Source organism: Haliaeetus leucocephalus, unplaced genomic scaffold (genome assembly GCF_000737465.1).
Source record: "Haliaeetus leucocephalus isolate CR32 unplaced genomic scaffold, Haliaeetus_leucocephalus-4.0 Scaffold373, whole genome shotgun sequence".
In the NCBI taxonomy this organism is placed as follows: domain Eukaryota; kingdom Metazoa; phylum Chordata; class Aves; order Accipitriformes; family Accipitridae; genus Haliaeetus; species Haliaeetus leucocephalus.
The window spans coordinates 1233970-1257564 of NW_010972809.1; the positions used below are offsets into that span (position 1 = coordinate 1233970).

The 23595-nt window shown below is 41.6% G+C and overlaps 1 protein-coding gene across 1 annotated transcript in view; it reads left to right on the top strand.

Moving 5' to 3' along the window:
- MBOAT1 (membrane bound O-acyltransferase domain containing 1) overlaps positions 1–23595 on the top strand; it is a 57630-nt gene that overhangs the window by 658 nt on the left and 33377 nt on the right. Inside the window, exon 2 of the mRNA XM_010573157.1 lies at positions 23307–23452. Within this exon, the coding sequence (XP_010571459.1) occupies positions 23307–23452 (146 nt within the window). The remainder of the gene's footprint in view (positions 1–23306; positions 23453–23595) is intronic.

Sequence of the window (23595 nt, forward strand, 5' to 3'; positions counted from 1 at the left end):
ACGGGCGAGCAAGTTTATATAAAACGCTTAACAGCATAATATATATTTTTTGGCTACCTGGTTGTTTATAGGCTCCTAGTTAATCTGACCCCTAACAGGCAGAAAAAGTTGCTTTCCCCCCCAACCACCACCCCTTTTTACCATTTCTCAAGCCCGCGTGCACCTGCTGCCTGCCTGCGTTCTTCCAGCAACGAGGAAGTTCGGCCTGAAACTTTGCGCTGACCAGAAAAAGTCTCCACCAATTTACTAGAACGCCGAGCTGCGCCCTGAGAAACCAGGGCAGCAGAGACGTGCTGGTAACAATCGACAGAAGATTGAGATTTATTTGCGCTCTTCTGTTTGCTTGAGTGGCTGGTGCTATGTGTCATTTTTTACTACTGTTTGTTTTTAAAGTTGAGTAAGAGAAATATATCATTTTGTAGATTAAACCCCTACGTCTAACCGTGCCAGTTTTTCCTTTTAACAGAAAACGGGTTTTGAAGCAAAAAAGAGATCTGTTGCTCAACGCTAAAGCAGTCAAACAATCAAGGCCTATAATTATCTATAAGCTATTAATTTAGGAGAAGGCGCATGAATAGCGATAGCTTCTTTTTTGAGGTAACCCACGCCATGATTGATGAATACGGGAACACCAAAGGAACCAGGAATAGCAAACGTTCACTGTTCCAGCTTCTTTACAACACCGTGGCGTACGTACAGTGTTAGGCTGACTGAGTCACTGAACAATGAAGACTTGACAGACTCTAGTTTTTCTTTCGAAGCTTTCAAAAACTTGTCCTTCCAGTCAGCCAAGGTGACCCAAAGACGATGTTGTCCATGGAGAAAATTCTCCCTGTGCTTTTCTGGGCCTGAGGATGCTTTGCTGCATCTGGTTACGTGCTGTGCTTGTCCCAGGGCCGCGGTCTCACGGGTGATGATGGTGGGCACCTGTGTGCCTGGTGGTTTGTATCCTGAGCCCACACCAGTGAGCGGGGGGGGGCACGCACCCTGGGGTTACCAGTGTGGCTGGGCTGCGTGAGCGCGTGTGCAGGCGTGGGTGCCGTCCCTGCGAACGACCCCGCTGGCTCCAGCGGCACGGAACAGTGATGGGTCAGGAGGAACCCCCTCTTGCTGGGGTTCATCGCAGAACTGCAGCACGGCTGTGCTGAAATGCAGCTTTTCTCACCTGAAAATCACACACGCACCCCCTTCCCCGCCTGCCCCCACAATCCTGGTTAATTGTTCCTGTGAGATTATGGTATCAATTATTTAAAAAAGTCTCCCCCACCCGTCTTGCCCCACTGCAATGTGCTGGGCCATACCAAGCATCAGGGATTTCTGCTGCCCTGAAGTAGGAAATAAGCAGATCGCCGCGTAGAAGCGTTGTGCCATCACTGTCCCCTCAAATGACATATGAGTTTCAACTCTGACCTGCAATGCTAATGCCCTCGGAAACAAAATAAAAACGCTTTCACAGAGCTCTTTTGCCGGGTGGGTTGGTTACCTTCCTCATTAGAAGGAGAGAGGGCTTTTGCTGAGGGGGAAAAGTTCACTCGTTCCTCTGCCCAGAAGGGAGCTGTGCGTAAGAAAGCCTGCTTTGCTAGGTGTGAATCCCACGTGTAGCAGGGACCGGTTTTACACCATGCAATGCTCGCGAGCTCTCTGTGCCTTCCACTCGGTGGCTAGGCTGCAACAGGGGAGGTAATCTTGGGTTTGTCACTGTGTGTCAGCATCATTGTGCTCAGCCTGTTGGGTAATGACAGCCTAAATCTCCGGTCCGCGTGGCCGGCGGTTCCCCATGGCTGGCCCTCAGCCTCCAAAAACGCTGAGAAGCGCCCAGAGAGCAAGAGCCAAAGTCATGCAGGTGAGGTTTAGCCCCTCCGAGTCCCTGCGGTACCCGAAAGCTGTGTGCGTCTGCCTCTACGTTAAGCACACAGAGGACTTGTCCTTTCTTTAAAAGAGATGGTTTTCCATGTGGTCTGTGCTACGAGAGAAATTTCAGTCTATGAGAAAGACCAGAAAAATAAAAGTTGAGCTGAGGGTCTGAAAAATGAAAAGTCATAAGCGTTGCTCTTTCATAGCAGGGGCAGAAAAGCTGTAGGAATGGTAGGTGGAAAATGTTTTGTCATCTAATAAGCAGCTGTTGTATCACTCACTATGGGAAGCGTGGATGAATATGAAAATGTCATTTTTCACATTGGCTCTTTTATTAATCTTAAAAAATTACAACTTAGGTTTAAAACCAGCACAGAATTACAGGGGGTGCAATTCCTAGCTGTGCTGTGTACCTGGCAGACTTCCATGTTTTATTCAGTAGCCAGTGTACAGCATGAGAACATAGCGATGTTTTCTGCATTAGATGCTAAAATAATCCTGATGTCTCAGTGTGTATTTGCATGTCTCTTTAATGGATGATTTATCTTTAAATTTAGTATTGAAATATTATTTTTTAAGAAGTGCTATATTCAGTAACAAGATTAATGAGCTTGAAAGAGGATGAAAAGACTCTGTGTTCAATTCATCCTCATATCCCAGGAAAGCAGACTTTGAAGTTTAGCTGACTTATGTTCTAAAAATATCTAGCTAGGTCAATGATATACCTCCAGCAGCATTTGGGAAAGAGTTTGGGGTGTTTTTTTCCTTATCACATGTGCCCCAAATCACTGATTCTGGAACATCATCCTTCCAGTATGCTTATACAGTAACTTTTGGCAAAAGATACACTTTTTTTTTGTCATTTATGCCCTAAATCACCAATTTTGGGACATTGTCCTCTACCATAAATCAGTGAGATATGGAAGTTAAACATTTAAATTTTAATAGTGTAATTTCTGCAAACAAAGTGCATGTGTGTATAACTACACTGAAGAAATAAATATACTGTTTAAAGGTATATTAAAAGTCAGTTTAATGGCATTGTTTATCTACATGTAGTTTTACTGTGCCTTCCTAAGCTCTAGGCGTCTCTAGAAGTAATTCAGATTCAAAGGGTTAAGCCATACGATTAGAAGGTTTCACTTCTCAAGGTTATTTTGCAGTACCCTTGATATCCCAGGTTACCTATTGCCTTAGAAGTAGCAGCCCAAATGCAAATCTTCAACCGCCATGCAACAAACCTTACGTTTTAACAGGCCTTACCCTGACCTGTGTCAGACAGCACCAAGTTTGTTGACTGTCAGGGAAATGTGTTCTGTGCTCAAGGAGAGTCTTCCCCAAAAATGTATGGGAATCTTCTTATGTTTATATCAGAGCGCTTGTAACTTCAGTGTTTTCATTGATGAGGCCAATCCCCAAAGGGGAAAAAAATGTGCATTTAAACTTAATTATGGATGCTTTGGCTGCTGGTTGTGCACCTTACTTTTTGTTTTAATCCTTCCATTGGAGCTGGTCTGCATATTTATGTTTTGGCAGCAGTTTAAATAAAACACTAACTCTGGGGTGGGACTGCGGAACGTGCCTCTGAATCTCGGGATAGTTGAAGTATTAGAGATGTCTTCCCACTATTCCTTGAGTTGGAATAGCTCTCTGCCCAAAGCATGGTGATGAATTGGTTTAAAAAGGAGAAAGAAGAAAAAAGCAGATGTATATTTTTTCCTTTTACAAAAATCAATATGAATTCTGATCCCAAATCAGGGGTTGCTTTGTTAAATTTCACATTTTTTAGCTCTTTTGCTGTCCAACTTCAGTTTTACTTCTATGCTTTCTGGTTTGGCTTGTCAGCAAATGTGTTAGTCCCAAGCCTCTTTGTGTGACTTTTTGGGCAAAGAAAAGCCAAATAAAAAATTAGCTTTCTAGGAACTCAACTGACTTAGGCTGGGAACTTTGAGGTTCCTTTAATGGTTGTGAGTACAGCCATTAGAAGATGTAATGCTAAGGAAAAAACGTAATTTGTTACAGATTGAATTGAGATAACTGAAGATGGAAGTTCACTGAAGACATAAATGGGGTTAGTGTCGGATTTTTACCTGAAAAAAGCTACTCTAAGGCAACAGCAACAACTGTCCATGTTTGGTATGAACTATGCTGCATTTTAATTTCCTAATGCCAGTCATTTTGCAATCGAAAATTCTGTGTTTTCAGTTTGAATCGCAGCAGTACTTGTCAGATTTAATGCCTGTCTGACACCATCAACGGCAAAAAATAAAGCTGTGTAACTTTCAGTTATTTGAGAAACAGTAAGCAGAAATGAAAATTGAAATCAACATCTTAAAACACATGTATAGAGAGGTATTACTTAGGTTGCCAAAACCAACTTTAATTTTGATATTTTTCTGACTTTCGAGTACCCAGGTTTTGTAAAACTATTGTCCTTAAAAGAAATCATTAGCTTTTTACTACAATGTTATGGAAGACATAGCACTTGGTTTGAAGACCAGAGGCATAGTCTTGCTGACCCTATTTTGGGTCCCCAGTTAAACAGGTGCCTGCAAGCCGGGCAGATCATACTGCTCGTGGGCTGCATGGCTTTTCTGTGCTTTTATTGCAAATGTACTCTCTAACTTGTTGCACCCACTTGTGCAGGACCCAAGATTCTGTATGTTCCTGAGACAGTCCTGAGTCAGAGGTATAGTACTTTCCAAAGATTAAGGCTGTCTCCAAAGCATTTCTTTCTGTTCAGGTCAGCTATTACTAACAATTGCAGTAATACACATTTTCCTCTGCATTGGAAACACGTGCTGCCTTTTTCGACGTGTTCTCGCTCAGTTTGGCACTGCAGTCATGAACCTCATGGCTGATGTCTTGATACTATGGGTGTAAATATTTCCACATCCCTCATGCCTTGAAAACAAGGTCTGTCCTATTAAGTTTTTCATTTGGCAAGGGACAAAAGTGCAACTGGAAACAGCTGCTTGCAATTTTCCTCCTTTTAAGCACTTTCCTTCTCATTTGTGTTAAACGAGATCTGGAAAAATAAACGTTGAAGGGCTGCATAAAGTTTCCCGAAACCTTCTCTGCACATTAATCACACCAGCGCTGATTTAGTGGTGCTCTGCACCTATTTTGAGACAATATAAAGTAGTGATGAAGACTCTTGGGCTCCAGCCTAGGGGTCTAGGCACCGAGCACAGAGCTGGCCCTGTGCTTTCAGGGGAGCCCCTGATGCTTAGAATTTACTGCGTGTTAGCCAGCCTGGCACGGTATTTAATTCCCTGGCTGCTCCTTGGCTTCTGTTACTGTTCACGAGAATGGGCAGCGCTCGAGGTAGACTTGCCAAACTGCAAGTGGTGCTGGTAATGCCTGGGCAGGGGAGGCTGCAGCGCTGGGCTTGGCATCAGTGCAGAGGTGAAGCCAACCTTTTGTACTTGTCCAAAACCGAGTAAAAAGTCTGATGTCAATGGGCTGTGTTTCTTTTTGGAGTGGAAAAATCCCTCTGTATGTGACCTAGTAGTTACAGGTAACCTTGAGGGTACCAAACCTCATCTCCTGGATGCTCAGGTAGTCTAGTGAGGGTACTTAAGGAGAGCTTCCAGAAACTCAGGCTTGCTCTTAAAAGTACAGCCTGATGCATAAATTTCTCCTGTCCTTTACTAAAAGTGGGAGTATTTATGTTAACATGTAGTTTGAATCAGGAGTGTGCTTTGGGAAGGAATATCTTGACTGTCCCTGCTTAGCACACTTTGTACGTGAAGCGGCCCCGCAGCACCTACACAGGGTTGCTTTCTGAGAATGTGAAGCTGAAGGATGCGTCCCGGGAGCCTGCAGTCCTTCAGGTGCTAAAGGGCATGCAGCCCGCAGCACCGGAGCTCAGCTCCTCTGAAGTGAGACCCTCCGGACAACGAGCCACGTGAATGTGGGGTCCTCATACTCAGCTGTTTTGCTCTTCAGACCCACTTCTGCTGCACCGCAGCACTTGCTAAGATGGGTGTAGTGGAAATCTCTGACCTTCATTTGGTGGTTTCTTCAGAGCGTAGCGCTGGTCAGGCTTGTTTGGTCACTTCTGACAATGTGGAATCCAGCCCGTTCTGCACGAGGCTCAGCTGGGTCAGCCTGTCCTGCCAACAGGGAGAAAAATGGCCAAGGGGAAACCTTTCGGGTTGCCAGAGCAAGGTGATATTTGAGCGTTCTCCCTTCTTACAGTCTTGATTGGAAATGTGTGCTTTCGCTGGTCCTTTTCTCCCTGGCTTAAGGCATTTTAAACAGTGTTTGCAAAATTGTAGGTGAGCACCGAAGCAAAAACAAAAGCACAAGCAATAGTTTCTGATAGTAATGTTTTTTTAGAACTTTGGGGGGGGGGGCTACTTACAGTATGTTGCATCCTTAATGGAGTTGGGTGGGAAATAATTTTTCTACTGTGTTTTGGGCTTCCCTCATGATAAGAAAATTTCAGGCCTAAAAAAACCCACCACCAAACCCCAAACAAAAAACCTCAATAATGTGAGAAAAAAAACCTTGTAAACATATTTTCGAATCAAATGAATGGAAACTCAAATTCCCAAAGAGTTTATTCTCAATCATTCCTCTAAGTTTTTTCTAAAATACCTGAATGAAAATAGTTTAAAAATCAAAATTCAAAATATGAACTAGACAGCTTTACCAGCTTGGATTTTTATTTTTTTTTAACAGGAAGTGGTAGTAATTACTCTGAAGACTATTAAGAAAGTTAGTCAGTCCATAGCATGACTGTTGCCATGCTATCTGGTCTTAGACAAAATAAATACTAAATATTAGAACAATTCTTCATTCTTGGTTTCCCTCTTTCTGGATGCTTTGTTCAGGTGGGATTTGAGGACTCTGAGCATTTACCTGGTGTTCCTGGGTGATTGGGTGGCTGGATAATGGGAATTTTGCCTGTCCCCTCATGTGACACACGGCAGCATAGCGGGTGGGATGCTGTCTGAAAGCATGTCAGCTACCCACGTAGATGACTTATGCAAAGGGCAGGTAGACCTGGGTGTGTGTAAGTCCCAGACAAAAAAGTGGCAATCCTATGGAATAGAAACTTTAAAAATTATTGATCAGTGTCAGATTATATTCTGCGGTTTTCAAGTTCAGTGAGTGCATCAGGCTGGGCATGTCTGGGAGGGAAAAAGGAGGCAAGAAAATACTCCTTTAGATCAGTCTTCCGGATTGTGTGCAGAATACTAAAAATCTAAATAACAATTTCAGGCCAAGAAAGAAACTTCAGCTGCTGGCTGTTATGCACAGGGTAAGCATTTGCTTCTACTACAGGCCCTGGTCTTGTGACAAAAGCTCTGATTGGAGTTGAGCAATTTCTTCGTTTGTTGTTTCTTGTTCAAGTGCAGTTTGGCACTGGTATGCAGGTAGGGCAGGAATGGGGAAGGCAAAATGACAAGGCAAATAAAGGAACATCTGAGGATCCCCCACTCCCAACATTTCTCAAATAACTGCCATGGTTTTTTCATGCTCATGTGTCAGTTTTATTTCAAAAAAAATTTTTTTTAAAGGACCACTGAATCAAAGATTTAATTATTAACTCTTACACCTAGCTTAAATGACATTATAAACTGGTGAAAGTAGGTTTTTTCCTGTTATCGGTGCAAGGGAGTGCTAAAGAGTAGTACAGTATTGACTTTGTTTATCTCACATGTGCACACACAGAGGGCAAGTTCAAATCACTGACTCCTACAGTTTGCACTGAGTATTTATACCAGCAAATTCCAGCTGGTAGAGCAATGATTCATCTGTTTGAGAGAGAGTTTTAGAATTACTTTGTTCACTCACAAGCAGAGTTTAAGTTACCTTACGTTTATACTTCTTATGTGGCAGGGTTTCTCAGGATGTTTTTGCCAACTATACTGTATTGAAGGTGAAAAACAAGCGTAGATGAATGATTTGGAGACAGTGACTGGGAAGTTAAAGGACTTACTTTTTGAATTAAATCCAGTTTTTGATGGCAGTGTTACACATCCACGGTGAGTTGTAGGCACGGTTCGCACCCACAGCTGTTTATGCCTTTGTGTGTATGTTTGTGTTCATGCTAATTCTCTTGAGGCAAAAAATTGTGGTCTGTGGTTGCCACAGCAATGATAACACTGCACTCAGTGTATGGGTGGATTTTGCCTATTTTATACAAGTATGTTGAAAGCGTAGGCATATTGCTGTGGTACATTGTGAAATATGATAGACATTTGAGACAGGAAACATTTGTTTGGTTTTTATTCAGAGAATGTAACTTTAATTTTGTGTTACCTTTATTGCTACTTCTGTGCTAGGGCGCTAGGTCCCAATTGCAAATGTAACATTGCAGGGAGGAAAATGGGCTCAGCAGTTTGGAAAAAAAAAAGTTTGGAAGATGTTCTGCTGATGCTAACCAGTAAATAAAATGAGGGTTAGGACAAAGAATGGCCCACAGCAGAGGGAAATGGGTGACGTAATTACGTTTCTGTCTCATTGTAGTTGCTCTTGTCAATTCAAAAGATGACTGTAGCTGTTCTTTGCCATGAAACCAGAATGAAAATATGAACAAGGTAAAAGAGAAAAAAATTACAGGGTAGACTTCTTTTCTTAAACATGCAAAAGCAAAGTGAAGGAACTGGGTTGTTTGCTTTAGGAATGTGGTTGTTCAAAGGGATCATGGTGAAAGTATACGTGAGCAGCATAAATTAAATGGATCTAGGACTTCTTCCCTTCTGTCTCCCAGTTTTTCTCCATGTGAAGAGAAAAATGTGACAACGTTGGAAGGCTGCAGATTCACCAGTGATTAAAATGAAGGTCTTTTTCATGCAGTCCAGAACTGGACTATGAAACCCATTTCAACAGGAGGCTGCTGAGCCCAAAAACTTGGCCAGAGCCAGCCTGGACTTGGATGTTGCATGAAAAATGTGTACCTAGAGTAAGATACTTAGTAGCTTAAAAGGGAAACCTTTGGGAAGTAAGTATTCTTTTGCTGGCTCCTTTCTCTTGGTGGGCACTGGTTTCTGGCAGCTCTGCCTCTGGTGTTGCTGATGCTTTTGGGATCCCGTGCCGCTGCTGGCAGTCCCCAGCGCGATGGCTCCCGTTATGGGTGAGTGGGTCTGCTGGAGTCGTCATTCCCTCCCAGGGGTTGCCTCGATGCTGGGTTTATTACTTGAGTTCCTTCACATGGTGATACTGGAGGAAGCAGCAAATCTCTGTAGGGAAGGTCAACCAACACCCAGGAGAAGTCACTTCTCCAACATCCCGCTTTCAGGGAACCCAAGCTACAGCTGTCCTGTTAGTTAATGTAGAAAGTAACTGGCCCCTTATATGCTTTGCAATGTATTTCCCTCTTGGTTATCCTCTTACTTGTCTCTTCTGATTTTTAACTCTTGGTTTTTGGGGGTTTTTTTTGTCCATATGCTGAGCATTTCCTCTCTGTTCAGTTTGTGCTGCATATCTTTAACGCTGTATTTGGGGTTTTCGTCATCTGCATATTCTCTTTGAAGAGACTACACCAGCAGGTGCCTGGTGTACTCTGCCTTCATCCTTTGATAGGGTTCTGACATCCTGATCAGTAGTCTGTTATCTGACTGTTTATCAATCACACGTTTTACGTGCTCCATTACCTCAGTTGCCTAACTATCTTGGTCAGGCTTCCTGTTTTTTTGGCCTGGATAGAGCTGAGTCAGGGACTAAATAATTACTAGGAGAAAACTGATTCCATATGTGCCTCCTCTTTTTCCTTTTTCTCTGACACTTCAGTTTTTGAGCATAGTCACTAATAAGGGCAACATACCAGACCAGTTTAGAAGACCCTAAACAGCGGGTGTGCCTCAGTTTCCCATGTCTAGGATCAGGTCTTTGCAATTCCTTGGACTATTTCTGCCTGTGAGACGGTGGCCTCATTTATGTGCTGGCAGGTGGAACTACTGGCTTGTGCCCTGGAGAAGCTTTGAGCAGTCAGGGGGGACCCAGGTCCCTGGTCATCCCTTTCCCAGCCTCCTTTCCCTCGTCCCATATAAAGTACGTGCTGCTCATCGCTCGGGTGCCTTCCAGTGTCAGGGAAGCTGAAATGCTACCGCACTCTGCACTTTAGTGCTATAGTAACAGTGGGAAAACTCCATGTGCATTTTGAGATATCTTAAGTTTGCTAAAAATCAAACCTGAAATGCTTTCTCCGAGTCCATCTGAGATAGCCAGATGTTAGTGGTATAAAACCTTGCGATAGAAAGAGATGGAAACAAATTTTGCAAGTCAGCTGTGCAGATCATGCGGTGTCCTAGTTCTTTTAAAGCACGTTTTTTTAGGCTTTATGTGTAAAGGGCTTGTTTGAAAGGGAAATTATAATTATTTATGCAACTTAAAGGATTGTTGAATTCCTTTTCCCTGGCTGTGTTCAAGTTCATGGGGTATTTTGAGAAGAGCTCGCTCGGAGTTTCTGGAATTTTGTTGCTGTACTTTGTTTCTTGGACAGCAAGTTGCTTGTCACTGCATGGTAGGAGCATCACTGTAATCATTCTACAATGTAAGAGCATTCTTTTCTTTTTTTCCAAACTGTTAAAGGGGAAAAAAAGAGACTTATTCCTGTTGCCTAATCATTGCTGTCCTTTGTAAAGGAAAGCAAGTTAAATTTCTGCTATTGCTGACTCATAAGCATGGCAAGAATACGCCTGGGGAAAAATACAATACTATGGTTAAGTAATACAAATGTGGGTGGGTTTTTTTTCCCTCCTGATATGGCAGTTATCTGTGGAAAATATCAGTGTTATAACCCAAAGTTCTGCTGTACTGTATGCAAATAGAGGTACGGAACTCTAGTGGGGGTTATACAAAGAAGGCAGCATGCTTGTAATGAGGCAAGGAAATGAAATATTTTTTCCTCAAATATAGTATAGTGCAAGCGAAATTAATTTATAGCAAAATCCAAGTATCTCTTCTTTTTTTTTATTGTTTACTTTACGTTTCTTTATGCTTATTCGCCAACGGACACTTGCTCATGCTGTGTGTTTTCCTGTTAGTTTTTGTTTTGATTTGGTTGCTAAGTTTGAAAACTAGGAAAACTTTTTTTTTTTTTTGAGGGGGTAACCCCTGGAATTCATTCAGAGCATGATTTTTTGAAAGGTACTAATGATTTCCAGATATTTTAGTTTAGTGACAGTTGAGATGTTTGACTTGCGTCGAGTCCTGACTGCTTGTCATCTCCAAGTTACTTGTTTTCAATAGTGTCTGAAGTTGAGTGCCTAAAATTAGACATGCTCCAAAGTTCAGCTTCCAGAGATATTTGCTGTAGATGTAAGGTGCTTGTAGCACAGGCATAACTAAACAGCTGGGGCTGCATTCTTGTTTTCTTGCATGGTTCAAGATCCAAAATAAATGAGCGTGCAGTAAGTGTGCTGCAAATTCTGGACAGAAATAAGGAAGGAAAAAACAGCCACAACAGGATACTGTCACTGCACACGTTTTATTGGTGGGTTTTCTTCCTGCCACAATTGTGAAGGGATTAAAAATAAGTCTGTAGCCCACATGAATGAAGGTTAGATAACCATACCTTACATTAAACAACACAGAGCAATAATTTTACTTTTAAACTGTAGAACAATAGAGAAGAGCAGTATTTTATGACTGTGAAATCTCATGATTGTGAAAGCGAGTATCTGAAGTTGGTGGTTACAGAGGCTTGCTAATTCTACACTGTCACTGTTAGAGCAAAAGAATGAAACAGAGATAATTGTGCTTGAATTGAAAAAAAAACCCATACACAGCTCTTTGGAAATAGGCTAAAAAATGAAGAAAAAAGCTATCTAGAAAATTTGCTTGCCAGCAGAATCAAGGGCTGTGGTGGAAATGGGGGACTCTGCAAGCAACTGCAGAATATAAAGTTTTCATTGTTTATGGAAACAAAGAGACTGAGTTACTAACTGTTGCATTTGCAAAGATAACTGCCAAAATATAAACTGATTTTGCCAGTCAAATAAAGGGCTCTGACTAAAGTTTACTGCTAAAAAAGGTGGTTCTCCATATATTCCTCGTGCCATGCTGCTGCTTCTTCTCTTGTGAAAATACTCTCAATTGTGCATCTGTACAGGTTGAGCTGACTGAAAATTAACTCTAAAAGAACCCCAACAATCTGGGCAGATTCACTGCAGATTTTCCTTGGCCCTTACTGATGGCTTCCCAAAATCTTTGTGTATCTTCTTCTGCCTGGGAGGGAGTTCCATGTTGAAGGGTAGCTGGGAATATCTTCTACACTTTTAGCAAATTCTGTGGCTCTGCAGCATGGGAAAGGGTATGGTGGCACCCTGAGATCTGTGCCCCTTATTTTGCTAGGTTGGAGCATGGGCAGAAGAACATAGATCGTCACCTCTCCATGTTGATGTATGCTGAAGTGATGTTTTTAAGCTCAACTGAAATAATTTTTTGTGTTGTTCACAAGGCGTTTTTCGTCCCTTCCTCTGCAAGTGCTGTTACTGGGTGTTTTGGAGATATAAAACTGCTTAGGTGAGGAAGAGGACAGGAAGATCTGAGGTTTGCAGCACCTGCTTGTGGAAGCAGGAAAATGGGTGCACTTGGCTACACCCATCACATGGGAGCATTGTTACCTTAAAACTCTTCCACATGTATCTGGCAGTAGATATACTAGTAATTTTTTTCAGAAGTGTCTCCTGAATGGTGGTACTTCCCCCCCCCCCCCCCCAGTTCTATTTCAGGCACTTGAAGGGGGCTTAGTTTATTGCAGAATACCAGCTTCTGGAATATGATACCATTTTACAGTGTCTTTAAGTGGTAAACCAAAAAGTGGAGCACCAGGAACTGTGGGTCATTTTTGAAAATTTCATTTCTTACAACAAATGAAAGTCCAGTTTCACAGTCCAGAGATTTCTTTTTGCTTCCGTTAAAGTTAACGTGTGTAGTACGGCTACTGTTCATCTTTGTAAGTCTGCAGTGTACATTTCTACATCTAAACTTACTCATCTAGATTACTTTTATAGTAGAAGTACCTGTTTTAGAATTGTGTTTTAGGATTAGATGAATTGCAACCTAGAATTGCCTTTTTTCCCCATTGACAATAAAAGAAATTTAGATGGACTAGCTCAGGTATCAACATCAGTGTTAGGACAGATAATTTCCACCCTTTCCTCTAGCAAATTGCATAAATTTTTAAAGCAAGTCCTAACATGCTAATTTTTACAGTGCCCTTGTTTTAAGTTACTAAGAGGATGAGTGAGCATTTAAATACAGGATATTGCAGATTTTCAATATGTAAGGGCCTAATAAATTCTTATATAATACTGTTGTGATGTCTGAAATGTTTAGTCTTTGATCAAGCCACTTAATTGCAAGAATAACGTACCTAAATTTAACTCAGTGCTGACAGTTTCTACAGTGGGGAAAAAAAAGCCCAACTTTCTTTTGGTTTAGAATAACTGGTGAAGTTGGCGCTTTTTTCCCCTTACTGATGTTTGTTTCTTTCTGTTGTGTGCAGTTACCGGGATATCACTGGGATAATGTGAACAAAACTGCTCTGTTTGTATTGGTGTGTGTTTTTAAAGACACTGACACATTTTTCTGTAGAAAAGGAACTGAAAATAGAATTGCACCGACATTGCAACAGCAATAATGGGGCAAGTTATTTTAGATGTGCCAGTTCCCATTCTAGTGAAGGATTGCACTTTAAGCCTACTGTTTTATTTTTAAATTGGTGAATAAGTGTGGGCACCAGGCTTTCAACTGGCCTGAAAGTTAAGCCTGTTTCTGAATTGGGACTTTAGATACATTGCTACAAGGATCCTGCCATTGCTACATTCATGCAACTCCCGTTGGTATTTGAGGAATATAATTTACATTGAAGCCACAGAAAGATGTGCCAGCAGGGTGGCTGGGTATATACACATGTGTCTATTGTCTGCCTTCTTTGCATTTTGAATAAATCAGCTATGTACTTATGTCAGTTACATAGACAAAGTGAAAAGGTGCTTGATTTGCTGTGCTGTGTTCTAAAGTTTTAAAAACTAAACCTTTAAATCTGGGGGGAAAATGCAAATCTGTGTTGATGCTACTCTTAGCATGGCTACTTTGAAGTTATTTACTGAAAAATGCAAAAGTAGAAACCGGACTGAAATCTCTGGAGCAATTAGTGCTTGAGGCTGGTGAACTTGAGCTGGATCATGCCTGACGAAACCCGTCTCGGTCCTGCTTCTTTTTTGTTGCTGACCCACTGTCTGTGGTGGATGAGGTGACGGTGTTGGAGAGCAGGGTCTAGGCAAGGCTCTTGAGAGGTTGTGTGAAAATAATTGTTTGGGGTTTGGGAGCACTCATCAGGTCCGAAAAGACCAGTTGGGAACCATATCTATTATCCAAGCATTCATCTCTGAGAAAAAGATGGGTAACTGGTGTATGTAGCTAATGGATCTGAAAAGGATCCCAGCTCCAGTTAGGTGCCTGAGCCCTAGAGGTGGCAAGGAAAGGGGGAAGCAGTGCTGTGGTGTCCCTGCCATGGGGGGGCCGAGAGCTGTACGGACTTTCAGAGGAGGCTTGGCAGGCACTCCAGTCTCTGCTTTCTTGTATTTCACTCTCCCCAATTCATTGTTTTCCTTGTTTCTGTTCATTTTCACTTCAACATCTGTCTCATAACTTTACATATGCTTAAATTGGGTCTTCTAAGAAGAGCTGGAATGACGGAGTAATGTGATGGTAAGGTCAGTCCGTTCCCTCTGTGTCAGTTTGAATCTATGCATAAGCAAGGAGGGCAGGCGGTACCAGATGCCACCTTTCCTATGAGAAGTACAAGATTCCAGTGACTTCCTACTTCCTGTGGAAGCCTTTGGAAAAGCAAGCCTGGTAGTCCTGGTATTTTGGGTTCTTTTTTTCTTCTGTCAAAATTCCCATTTGAATAATGGCATTTCACTCATCTCTTTCTCATTAAAATATCCTTTATACTGTGACCTGCTGGCTGTAGTTCTGCTTTTAGACATGTCTGCCATACTATATACCATGCGATACTATACCTGCATAGAGGTACATCAAATTATTCTTTTTAAAGTACTCTTTTGGGGTTAAAGTTACTGTAATTAATGTGCTACCTCACTGCCGAGTAGTCTGAAGAAATGAGGCAGCTCTCCTAACAACCTGAAGGCATTCTGGTTATAAAAAAAAAACCCCGCAGGAATGACTAAAGGTTCCAGCTTGTTTGATTTTACTGCTGCTTCTGTTACAGGTTGGAATTAGTGCTGGCTATCTCAGGTACAAGGGAGTTTCATCATGTTATGTTTTGGCATTACTCACTAAGAGAACAGCAATTACTGAGTTGCAGGTAGTGGCAGAACATCACTGCACATAGATGATCACTACTTAAACATCTGTTCAACATACAGAGTCATTACAGTTCAATGTAAGAGCTGTTGACAGCAAGCTGAAGCTGTATTTGGATCGGGTCCACACGTTAAATTTATCAGCCACTGAAGGTAAATATATGGGTATGTGACTTAGCATTATAATGTAGATTGGACTTCTCAAGCTTACTTTTGACTTAAATGTGTTTCTTTTAAAATTTCTGATGAGTCAGGGTTTAATCTGTTCTATGGCTATATTTGTGTGTCCTGCTAGTGATTATTCTGCTAGTGGCTTCATAGAGGTAATCCAGAAAGAACATCTGTTTCAAGTTTATAGTCTAAATCATGGAAGGATATTTGACCCTGTAAGTAGGGAAACAGCAGAATTTACCCAGGAAAACAGCACAACAGGCCAAAATACTGTCAGTTTGGCATATTCTGCTTTACCAAGTCCATATTCCACATGCAACAGCAACAAAAAAGCCAGGGCTGTAAGAACTTAGTGCTGCTTCTGAAGAGGACAATAATCTTCAATTAGTCATGCATATACGCTTCTCTCTCTCTCCCATGAGAGAAATTCTGTTTTCAAACCTTTGCTTCTGTCTCCTCAAAATCTTCCACAGGACTCCTACTTCAAAAAGTCAGAGAAATGAGTTGTTTCATCATAATACTGGAGGTGTGACTTTTCAGTAGTCATATCAGTATTTCCCCAATGTAAATGAATTTGTCTCTTCTCTGATCCGTGCTGCTTGCAATTCACAGTGCCTGGCTGTAGACAGAAAATAGAGCATCTTGCAAGTGACAGTCAATTCTGATTTCTTCACGAATGCCTGCCTGTGCTGGCTCTGGGTGCACTGAGTTTTGTGCAAAGCCATACCACTGTGGGCAATAAGGGGAACTGCACAGATGATGTTACGTGAATCCTTTTCCTTCGTGGAAGCCCGAGTCAAAATTCTAGCAGGGGGAAACTTGATGTGGTTTCTGTGATATTGCCCTCCTTTTGGGGGTCATTTGTCCCCTCCCTGTGTAGAGCTAAGTGATCTCTGCAGAGAATATTTGTTCTTATGGTTCATAAAAATAGTCTGCAAGATCAAAATATTTTGAAAAATTTCAGTAAGTATCGGATATCTTTGAGATTATCTGATTAAAGAAAATTCTATCTCTCATTCTTAACACACCCATTTTAAATATCACAATTTGGATGTTACAAAATCCTGTCATAACAGCAACAAAGTAGAAATGTCTCCAGCAAAGTGAACTTAAACATGTTGTTTGCCAGGTGTCTTTCGTTGTATGTGCAAAATAATCTTTTAAACAGAGAAAACAAGTTATTGCACTTCTGTAGTTCTTGCTTTATTCTTTGCAAGAAAGACACCATCCTGGAAGATGGGGCTGATCTCTGGCAAAGTGGAATGCTTTATTATGGCATCCCCTTTCCAAAATACTACCCAAGCACTGTTGGACTCCACAGACAGTGGTTTGACTTGAGAAGGAGTTGCTGTTGCTGTCAGTAGTTTCTACTAACATGGTTCCTTATGCTTTTCCAAATACTGAAAACAGCTGTTTGATGATCTGTGGTAAGTTAGGGAATAGAGGAGAAATTCTAATCTACCAGATAAAAACCCTGTAGCTGCCTCCTAAACTAATGCTCAGTAGTTCGTTAGTAGATAGCAGCAAATACAGACTATCTTGACCATGGGCTACAACTTCATCTTTATACTGAGCCACTATGGGAGGCCTCTATTTGTACACTTTCTTTTGTTCAGCAGACGAAATGCAGGTTTAAAGCCTTATTCTCTCATTTGGCTGGTAAGCACAAGGCCTGGAATAAAAGCAGAGGTAGTCTGCAGTATCTGCTGCACGTTGAAGTGGGCATGGACCTGGATGCTGGCTGGGAATATTCTGGCAGCCTGGCTGTGCTGTAACACACTTGTACCTCTGTCTGTGAACATGTATGAATGTGCAATGTGCCTGGTTTTTGACCAAAGGTTGTGTGCTGTGGGGGACACATCAGCGCCTTGTCATCCAACAAGTGACAAGTTAGCAGTGTGGTTTCTCATCGCGATTTTCATAGTGAATGAATTACAGCATTAATAGGAATTTTGCTTACAGAGGACTATCCGGTTTGGGTAATGGACTTAATTGTCATTTGGAGAGAACTGCGTGGTCAATCTGTTATATCCTCCTAGATTTTTGGAAAGTGAGATCAGTTTTTCTGCCAGTATAAGGGAGGAAAAAAGTAGTAAAGGAAAAACAAAGTGTTTCTGTGGTCAAAACAGAATGCAGGATTTTTCTTCCTGGTACTTAACTATAAGGAAATGTTAAAAGCACTAAAATAACAGACCTATGTGCTTCATCTTATTTATTATCTCTTCGTAGAGAGTGATCTAGTATCCCTCAAATGTCTATTACCACTTCTTTAAATAGGGAGATTTGCAGATGCAAGGCTTGTGGGATGAGGGGAATTGAAACTTCCTGAAGTCGGTAATTAGTAGCCTCCCCTGAACTAACGGTAAGCAGTGACCAAGGCTATTTGTGATGATTTGGTGGAAGGGTATAAAGCCAGGTTTTGCCTCCTCTTGTGTTTTCTGTTTCCCATCTCAAGAACTTCTAGGTAGGAAAAGCACTTTCCATTTTCTGTCTGTAAGATTTTTGTGGTTTTTTTCAGTTGTTTCCCAGTGCACCAAACAACACATTTACCTGTCTCCTTTTGGAAATGTGCTATGACTCCATGACTTTCCTGTTAGAGGAAATTTGACAAATTGCTACTTCTTTGTTTGGTTTTTTTGTTGTTGTTTTGTTTTAACCTCCACCATGGAGCCAGTTTGTCCCCAAAACAAAAGGTGATGATTGTTCCCACTTGGTGTTATTGGTGCATGTTTAATGCCAGATATTTGGAACTTTTATTTTGTGACTCGCCAGCTGGCTGTTGCCTTTAAAAGTGCCCGCCTGCAGATGGTTAATGGGACCCAATAAAAGATAGAGCAAAAAGTTTTATGGTTTTCCTCTGAGAATGGCTAGGAAGTTGAAGAGATGACTTTCCCATGTAATATGCCCTGCCCATTGATGGAGATGACTGAAAAGGTGACTCCAGATGCCTAGCAGTTAGTTTTTCCCCTTCCTATGGGACCAGTCCAATATTTGCCGAGTTGGTCTCACCCTATTAAAAATGGGAGAAGGTGCAAAGGCTTGAGGCAGATGGAACTAACCTTTTATGCCCTTTGAGGGCTTTGATTTAGCATAATAGTACAGAGGGATCTTGAAACCATTATGTTTGGTGATTCTTGTGTCAATATCATAGGTGCTTGGTGGGTTGGTTTGACCTGAGTGCTAGCTTTCTATAAAACTCAGATTTTCAGTCTAAACATCACTTCGAGTTACTGTTACTACAGAATTTTAATGGATAAAGGGAGGAACTACAGTTTATTGTTTTTTCTTGTTCTTTGTACCAGGTGTTTACATGCTCTGGATCCATCTGGCCTTTTAAAGTTGAGACTATTAGATATTAAAGAATTCCTTAACCAGACTACAATAGCTCTCAACCCAGTTGGGCTGGAGCTGTTCCAGATTTTTGCTCTCTCCAAAAGTGCAGATATCTTGTTTCTGCATTGCAAGGCTGTCTTCAGCTGGCTGTGACTCAGATACAAGTCTTCCAGATGTTGGTGCAGGATACTGTGATGAGACTGCCTTTCTGTCTTCCAATGTTTAATTACAGAAAATGAAAGGAGGATAGTATCTTGTTTTGGCAACATATCATGTGCTGTGATTCCTAATTTTATTACAACTTACTCTCTAGAACATGAAAGAAATTGACTGTAAAAAGCAAAGGTGTTTCTCTTCTGCTAGCAAAGTTGAAACCAGATGTGAAAAAAAGTTGATGGCAAGAATAAATAGATTTGACTAGCTAAAAACATGGGTTAAATGACTTATAATGGTGGGTCAGAATGAGAAGGGTTAATTCTTGTATAATTTCTTTTCTATTTCCTTGTTATTTTTGCGTGGACACCATTCATCAACATTCAGAAGCCCTCAATTTACTGTTTACAAAGTGTTTTTAGCAACAGTGGAAAGAGCCAAAAAGGAATAATATGAACCCTTTTCCTCTTCAGGAAGGGAAAGGGAGGAAAGTGTGACTGTTACTTCACTTGTGATGCAGTGCAACATTTCTTAAAATCTTAGGGATCTGTTTACTTAGGTACCTTAAATATGTAGAGTGAAGAATGAAATTCATGTTAAATGGAATGCAGTAAAGTCACTGTCAGATGAACTGACAGTCTTCGTGTGTATGCACGTGAATGCTGCATATGTTTAAAATGTTACATATAAATAACTAAGTAGAGGTGGTAGTCATATGAAAAGCTATCATATCCGTCTGTTACTTTGTGGAGAACAGACCAGATGTGGTCTAGTACCAAAGTTAGTGCCCAGTTTTAAATATGGAGTTCAGCCTGCCAGGCAGAACAAGTTTTCTCAGCACTTGGAAAGGAGTTTTACTGGTGCCTTGACATTTCTCTTACATTCCCCAAACCCAAGAAACAGACAGCCTCCCTCCTCTTGTTGTGGCAGGTTATAGTTAAGAAAAGATTTGTCCTGGTTTATTCATGCTTGCAGTTTTGGCTCAAGTAAACTCAGGAAGGATTCATCTGCAGAAGCATTCTGCAATTGCTTAGCACCTCTAAAAGTCAGTCTTGCAGTAGACTATGTGCTAGACGGTGCAGTGAGCTCTGCACAGCTCAGTTTGATCTACAGACTGAACCCCACAGAAATCAGAGGTCATCCTGGTGCATTCAGATTCTAAGTGCAGGCTTATAGGTAGAGAGATACAAGAAGTATTCTCCAATACTATTCCCCAATGGTTTTGTCCAGCAGGTACCAACTACCTCATGGATGGCAGAAAGTTTTTATCAGTAATTGTTGTATTTACCTGGCTTTCTTGTTCATTGGTATCCTTCTCCCAACCCCTCTGCTGATGAATCCTTTAAAAATTATAATGTTGTTTGTAATGTGTATGTGTTTATGTAAATATACACACAGAAAAAAAAACAAACTGAAAGCCTTAATGGTAGACAAAGAAAAATGAATGCAGCGTGTTGTATTTAAAGGCAGTACTATCTGTGAGAAAAACATGGCCATGGGGGAAAGGAACCTGGAAAACTGCTGAAGAGCTATGGTGGTTGCAGTTCAGAAGGGAGGGCAAAGGTATGAATGTTCTCAGCCAGTGAGCAAAAGTCTTCTCTTTCTGCATTTCAGATGGTATTTTTTTGTATCTGGGAGTCAATCTCCCAAGCAATGCATTAGGTGCAGCTTTCTCACTTCCTTTATGCTATTGTAGTAGGCAACCTAATGTTCAAATGAGACTTGGGAATCCTGATGTGTGTTTGTGCCTCTTTGACACCATCACTGTCATTTACAGATCCTGAAAAGGAAGGTTGATCTTTAGATTTTTGAATCCTATCTGTAACCTTTAATGGTGTGTTGTAACCATTCCTCTCTAAGGTACTTCCTAGCTTAATTCAGTACAGAAAGGGTAAATGAAAACTAGTATTCTGAGATTATTGCTTGCTGAATACACTGGATCTGTGATGCTTGGCTGGTCTGCAGAAACAATCCTTACAAATTGAAAGCTGATTGAAATGTAAAGCTAGCATGTAGTTTTGCTTTTATACTGGTACAAGGATTTACCCCTACTCCTACAAAAACAGCGCAGAGAAGAAATTGTCTTGGTTAATTTGCACAACAAAATGAAGATGTGGTAGTGGCACGGTTGGTGTACCAGTGCTAACTTTAATCCAAGTAGCACAGGTAACATGCTTAGAGGAATTGATAGCGTAGGCAAGCAACACCATATGTATGCAAGGTTACTGGCCTGTCATATACCATATGTTAGCTCGTAATGAAGTCTCTGCTTGCTTGCTTTCTGCTGCTGTTGTGGTTACCTGCCTTAGCTATGTAAATGCTATTACAGGTGTGTCCGCCATGGGATCTTGCACTTCCATTTTGCTGTGTATGTGAACCTCTGAAGTCCCAGGATCTTTAACACCTCAAACTGAACATACAAGAACTGGATGAAAGTAAAAAGCAAATGCTTGCTTATCTTGATGGTTTTTACTGGTGTAAAGCTTCCGTGAGTGATGCTGCACAGAAGGGGGTATTGACTTTTAAACAATCAGCCACATCAGGTTTCTTGGAGTCTCTGCAGTTTCCTTCTTTATACTGAATCAGAGGGGCTCTGCATGCCACCAAGTAGAGCTGCACTGGATGTACTAGTATGACTCTAAGTGGGACCAAGCTGAGATGGGATTAAGGTTCACCGAATTGTCATTGATGAATTGGCATCCATTAGTCTTGGGGACTTGCTTAGAAAGCATACAGTCAGAGCAGCCCTGTGGGGGATGTCCTCTCCAGCCGTTTCTGCGGTACCTCCGGCTGTGGAAGGAGGGGAGGGAGGAGTTGGTGGTTTGAGTGTTAACAGTATGGTAATAGACCAGATGAGAGTTTGGGATTTGTACTACAGCAACTGGGTTTTGTGAGACCAGTGCAATTCTGTTCTCTTTTTAAATCTTGCACAGAAAATAAGAATCGTCTTATTTAAATACAGTGTAAAGTATTGTCATAATAAGACATTGCTAATTACTTGCTTTTGGGTATAGTTCTATGATACCGTCTGTTATAAATGCTGGGTGTTTACATGAACAAGAAATAAATTTATATTGTCTCTGCTCCAAAGAACTAAAATTCAGCATATCTAAGTATTTAAATTATTGCATTATTCTATCGCATGGCTGCCTGCATCACGGAAATAAAGGAACTACAGCAACGTAGCCAACAAACCTTTAATAAAAGCATTTGCTTGAACAGCACCATGTTGGATATAGTCCATCAGAATAAAAGCAGTTTGGGACTGTAGTGTCTTGTTAAACACATTGTAAATGTTTTTGGCAAGAAGCCTGGATGAATCCAACCACCTCTGGACAGCCAGCATGTCAGAGCATTTCCGAGTGAGATGTATCATCCTGTCCTGAACCGATAGCTTTGGATAATCCTCTAATCCAAGTGATTGCTTCGACGTTGCAGCCTATTTAGTTTTGCTCAGTCTAGGATGACTTGCTGCTGGAGAGCTCAGGGTGAATTTTTAAAAAAAAAAAAAAAAAAAAAAAAGACTGCAGCTGAATAAATGAATTTAACTCCAGCTGTCTAGGGTCCAGGTTGGTCTTACGGATGTCGCATCCTAACAGAGTATTGGTCTGTTAGAGACAGCTCCTGAGCTCTGTTGTTCCTCTGGCTTCTGGGATTTTTGCTGAGGCTGTCAAAGAGAAGGTGACTTGAAGAAAGGCAGCTTGGTGTTGGTTTTGCTCTGAGGACACTGAAGCTTTTGCTTGTCCCTGTGTCTGATAGGAGTAGCCGCTAGTCATGGACTGCTTGCCCTCTGCATATACCTGTCTTGTGCTCCCACTGCCATTGCTACCTCCTTACAACAGAGCCAGATCACTTCCCATGCTCTATAGAGACACACAGTAGCCAAAGAACAATTGAGAAGCATTTTCCTTTAGCTGTCTGCATGATGGTAGAGCACAGTTGTTTTCTTTGCGCTCTCGAGCTGCAAAAAAGTGGTAAGTTGAAAGGCCTCCTTGGAGGATGCTGCAGAGTGGAGCATTTCGGCTAAGAAGGCTGTCCAGTTATTGCTTGTGAAACGGCGTCACATCAGGATTGTTGATCTTGCCCATGTTTTGGGGTTTGTGGAGGAAGTCAGGCACCAGGACGATGCTTCAGAGTCCCAGTCTGCTTCCTGGCCTCTGCCTCCCACCAGGAGGACGGAGAGGGGGGTGACGTCCCCTGCATGTGGGGTGGGCTGGCGTGCCAGCTGCCCAGAGCCCGCCTGTACCTCGGGGAGCTGGAGCCTGCTTGTCTGAGTTTTTGGGTGGCTACATGCTTGTTTAATCCCTTCTGTCGTTGGCCAAGGAAAGTTACCGCTTGGGCTCACAAGTGAGAATGCTAAGAAAACAAAAGATTCATTGCTCTCACTTTTTTCCTCCCTTTTCCTGGCTCCACTCTTTGTTGTTCTGAGAATGGAGAAACTTTTTCCCCCTCACTCCCCCCCCAAGAATCACAACCACTTTTTGTTTTGTTTGTCTTTTACAGATCAATTTTGTAGCCTGTCAACTGTTTGCACTTTTGGCTGCGTTTTGGTTTCGTATTTACTTGGGTCCCAGTCATGCCAGCTCTGCTGTTCGCCATGCATTTGCCACCCTCTTTGGAATATACTTTGCTGTCTTCTGCTTTGGGTGGTGAGTATTTAGTCACCATGTAGACAAGGCTTGGGTAAAAATATTTTTAAAATTCATATCAGCTTTTCTGAATTACATCTTTTTAGTCTTAAGGCACATTCTGTGTTATCCTAACTCCCCCCCCCCCCCCCACAACAACACCA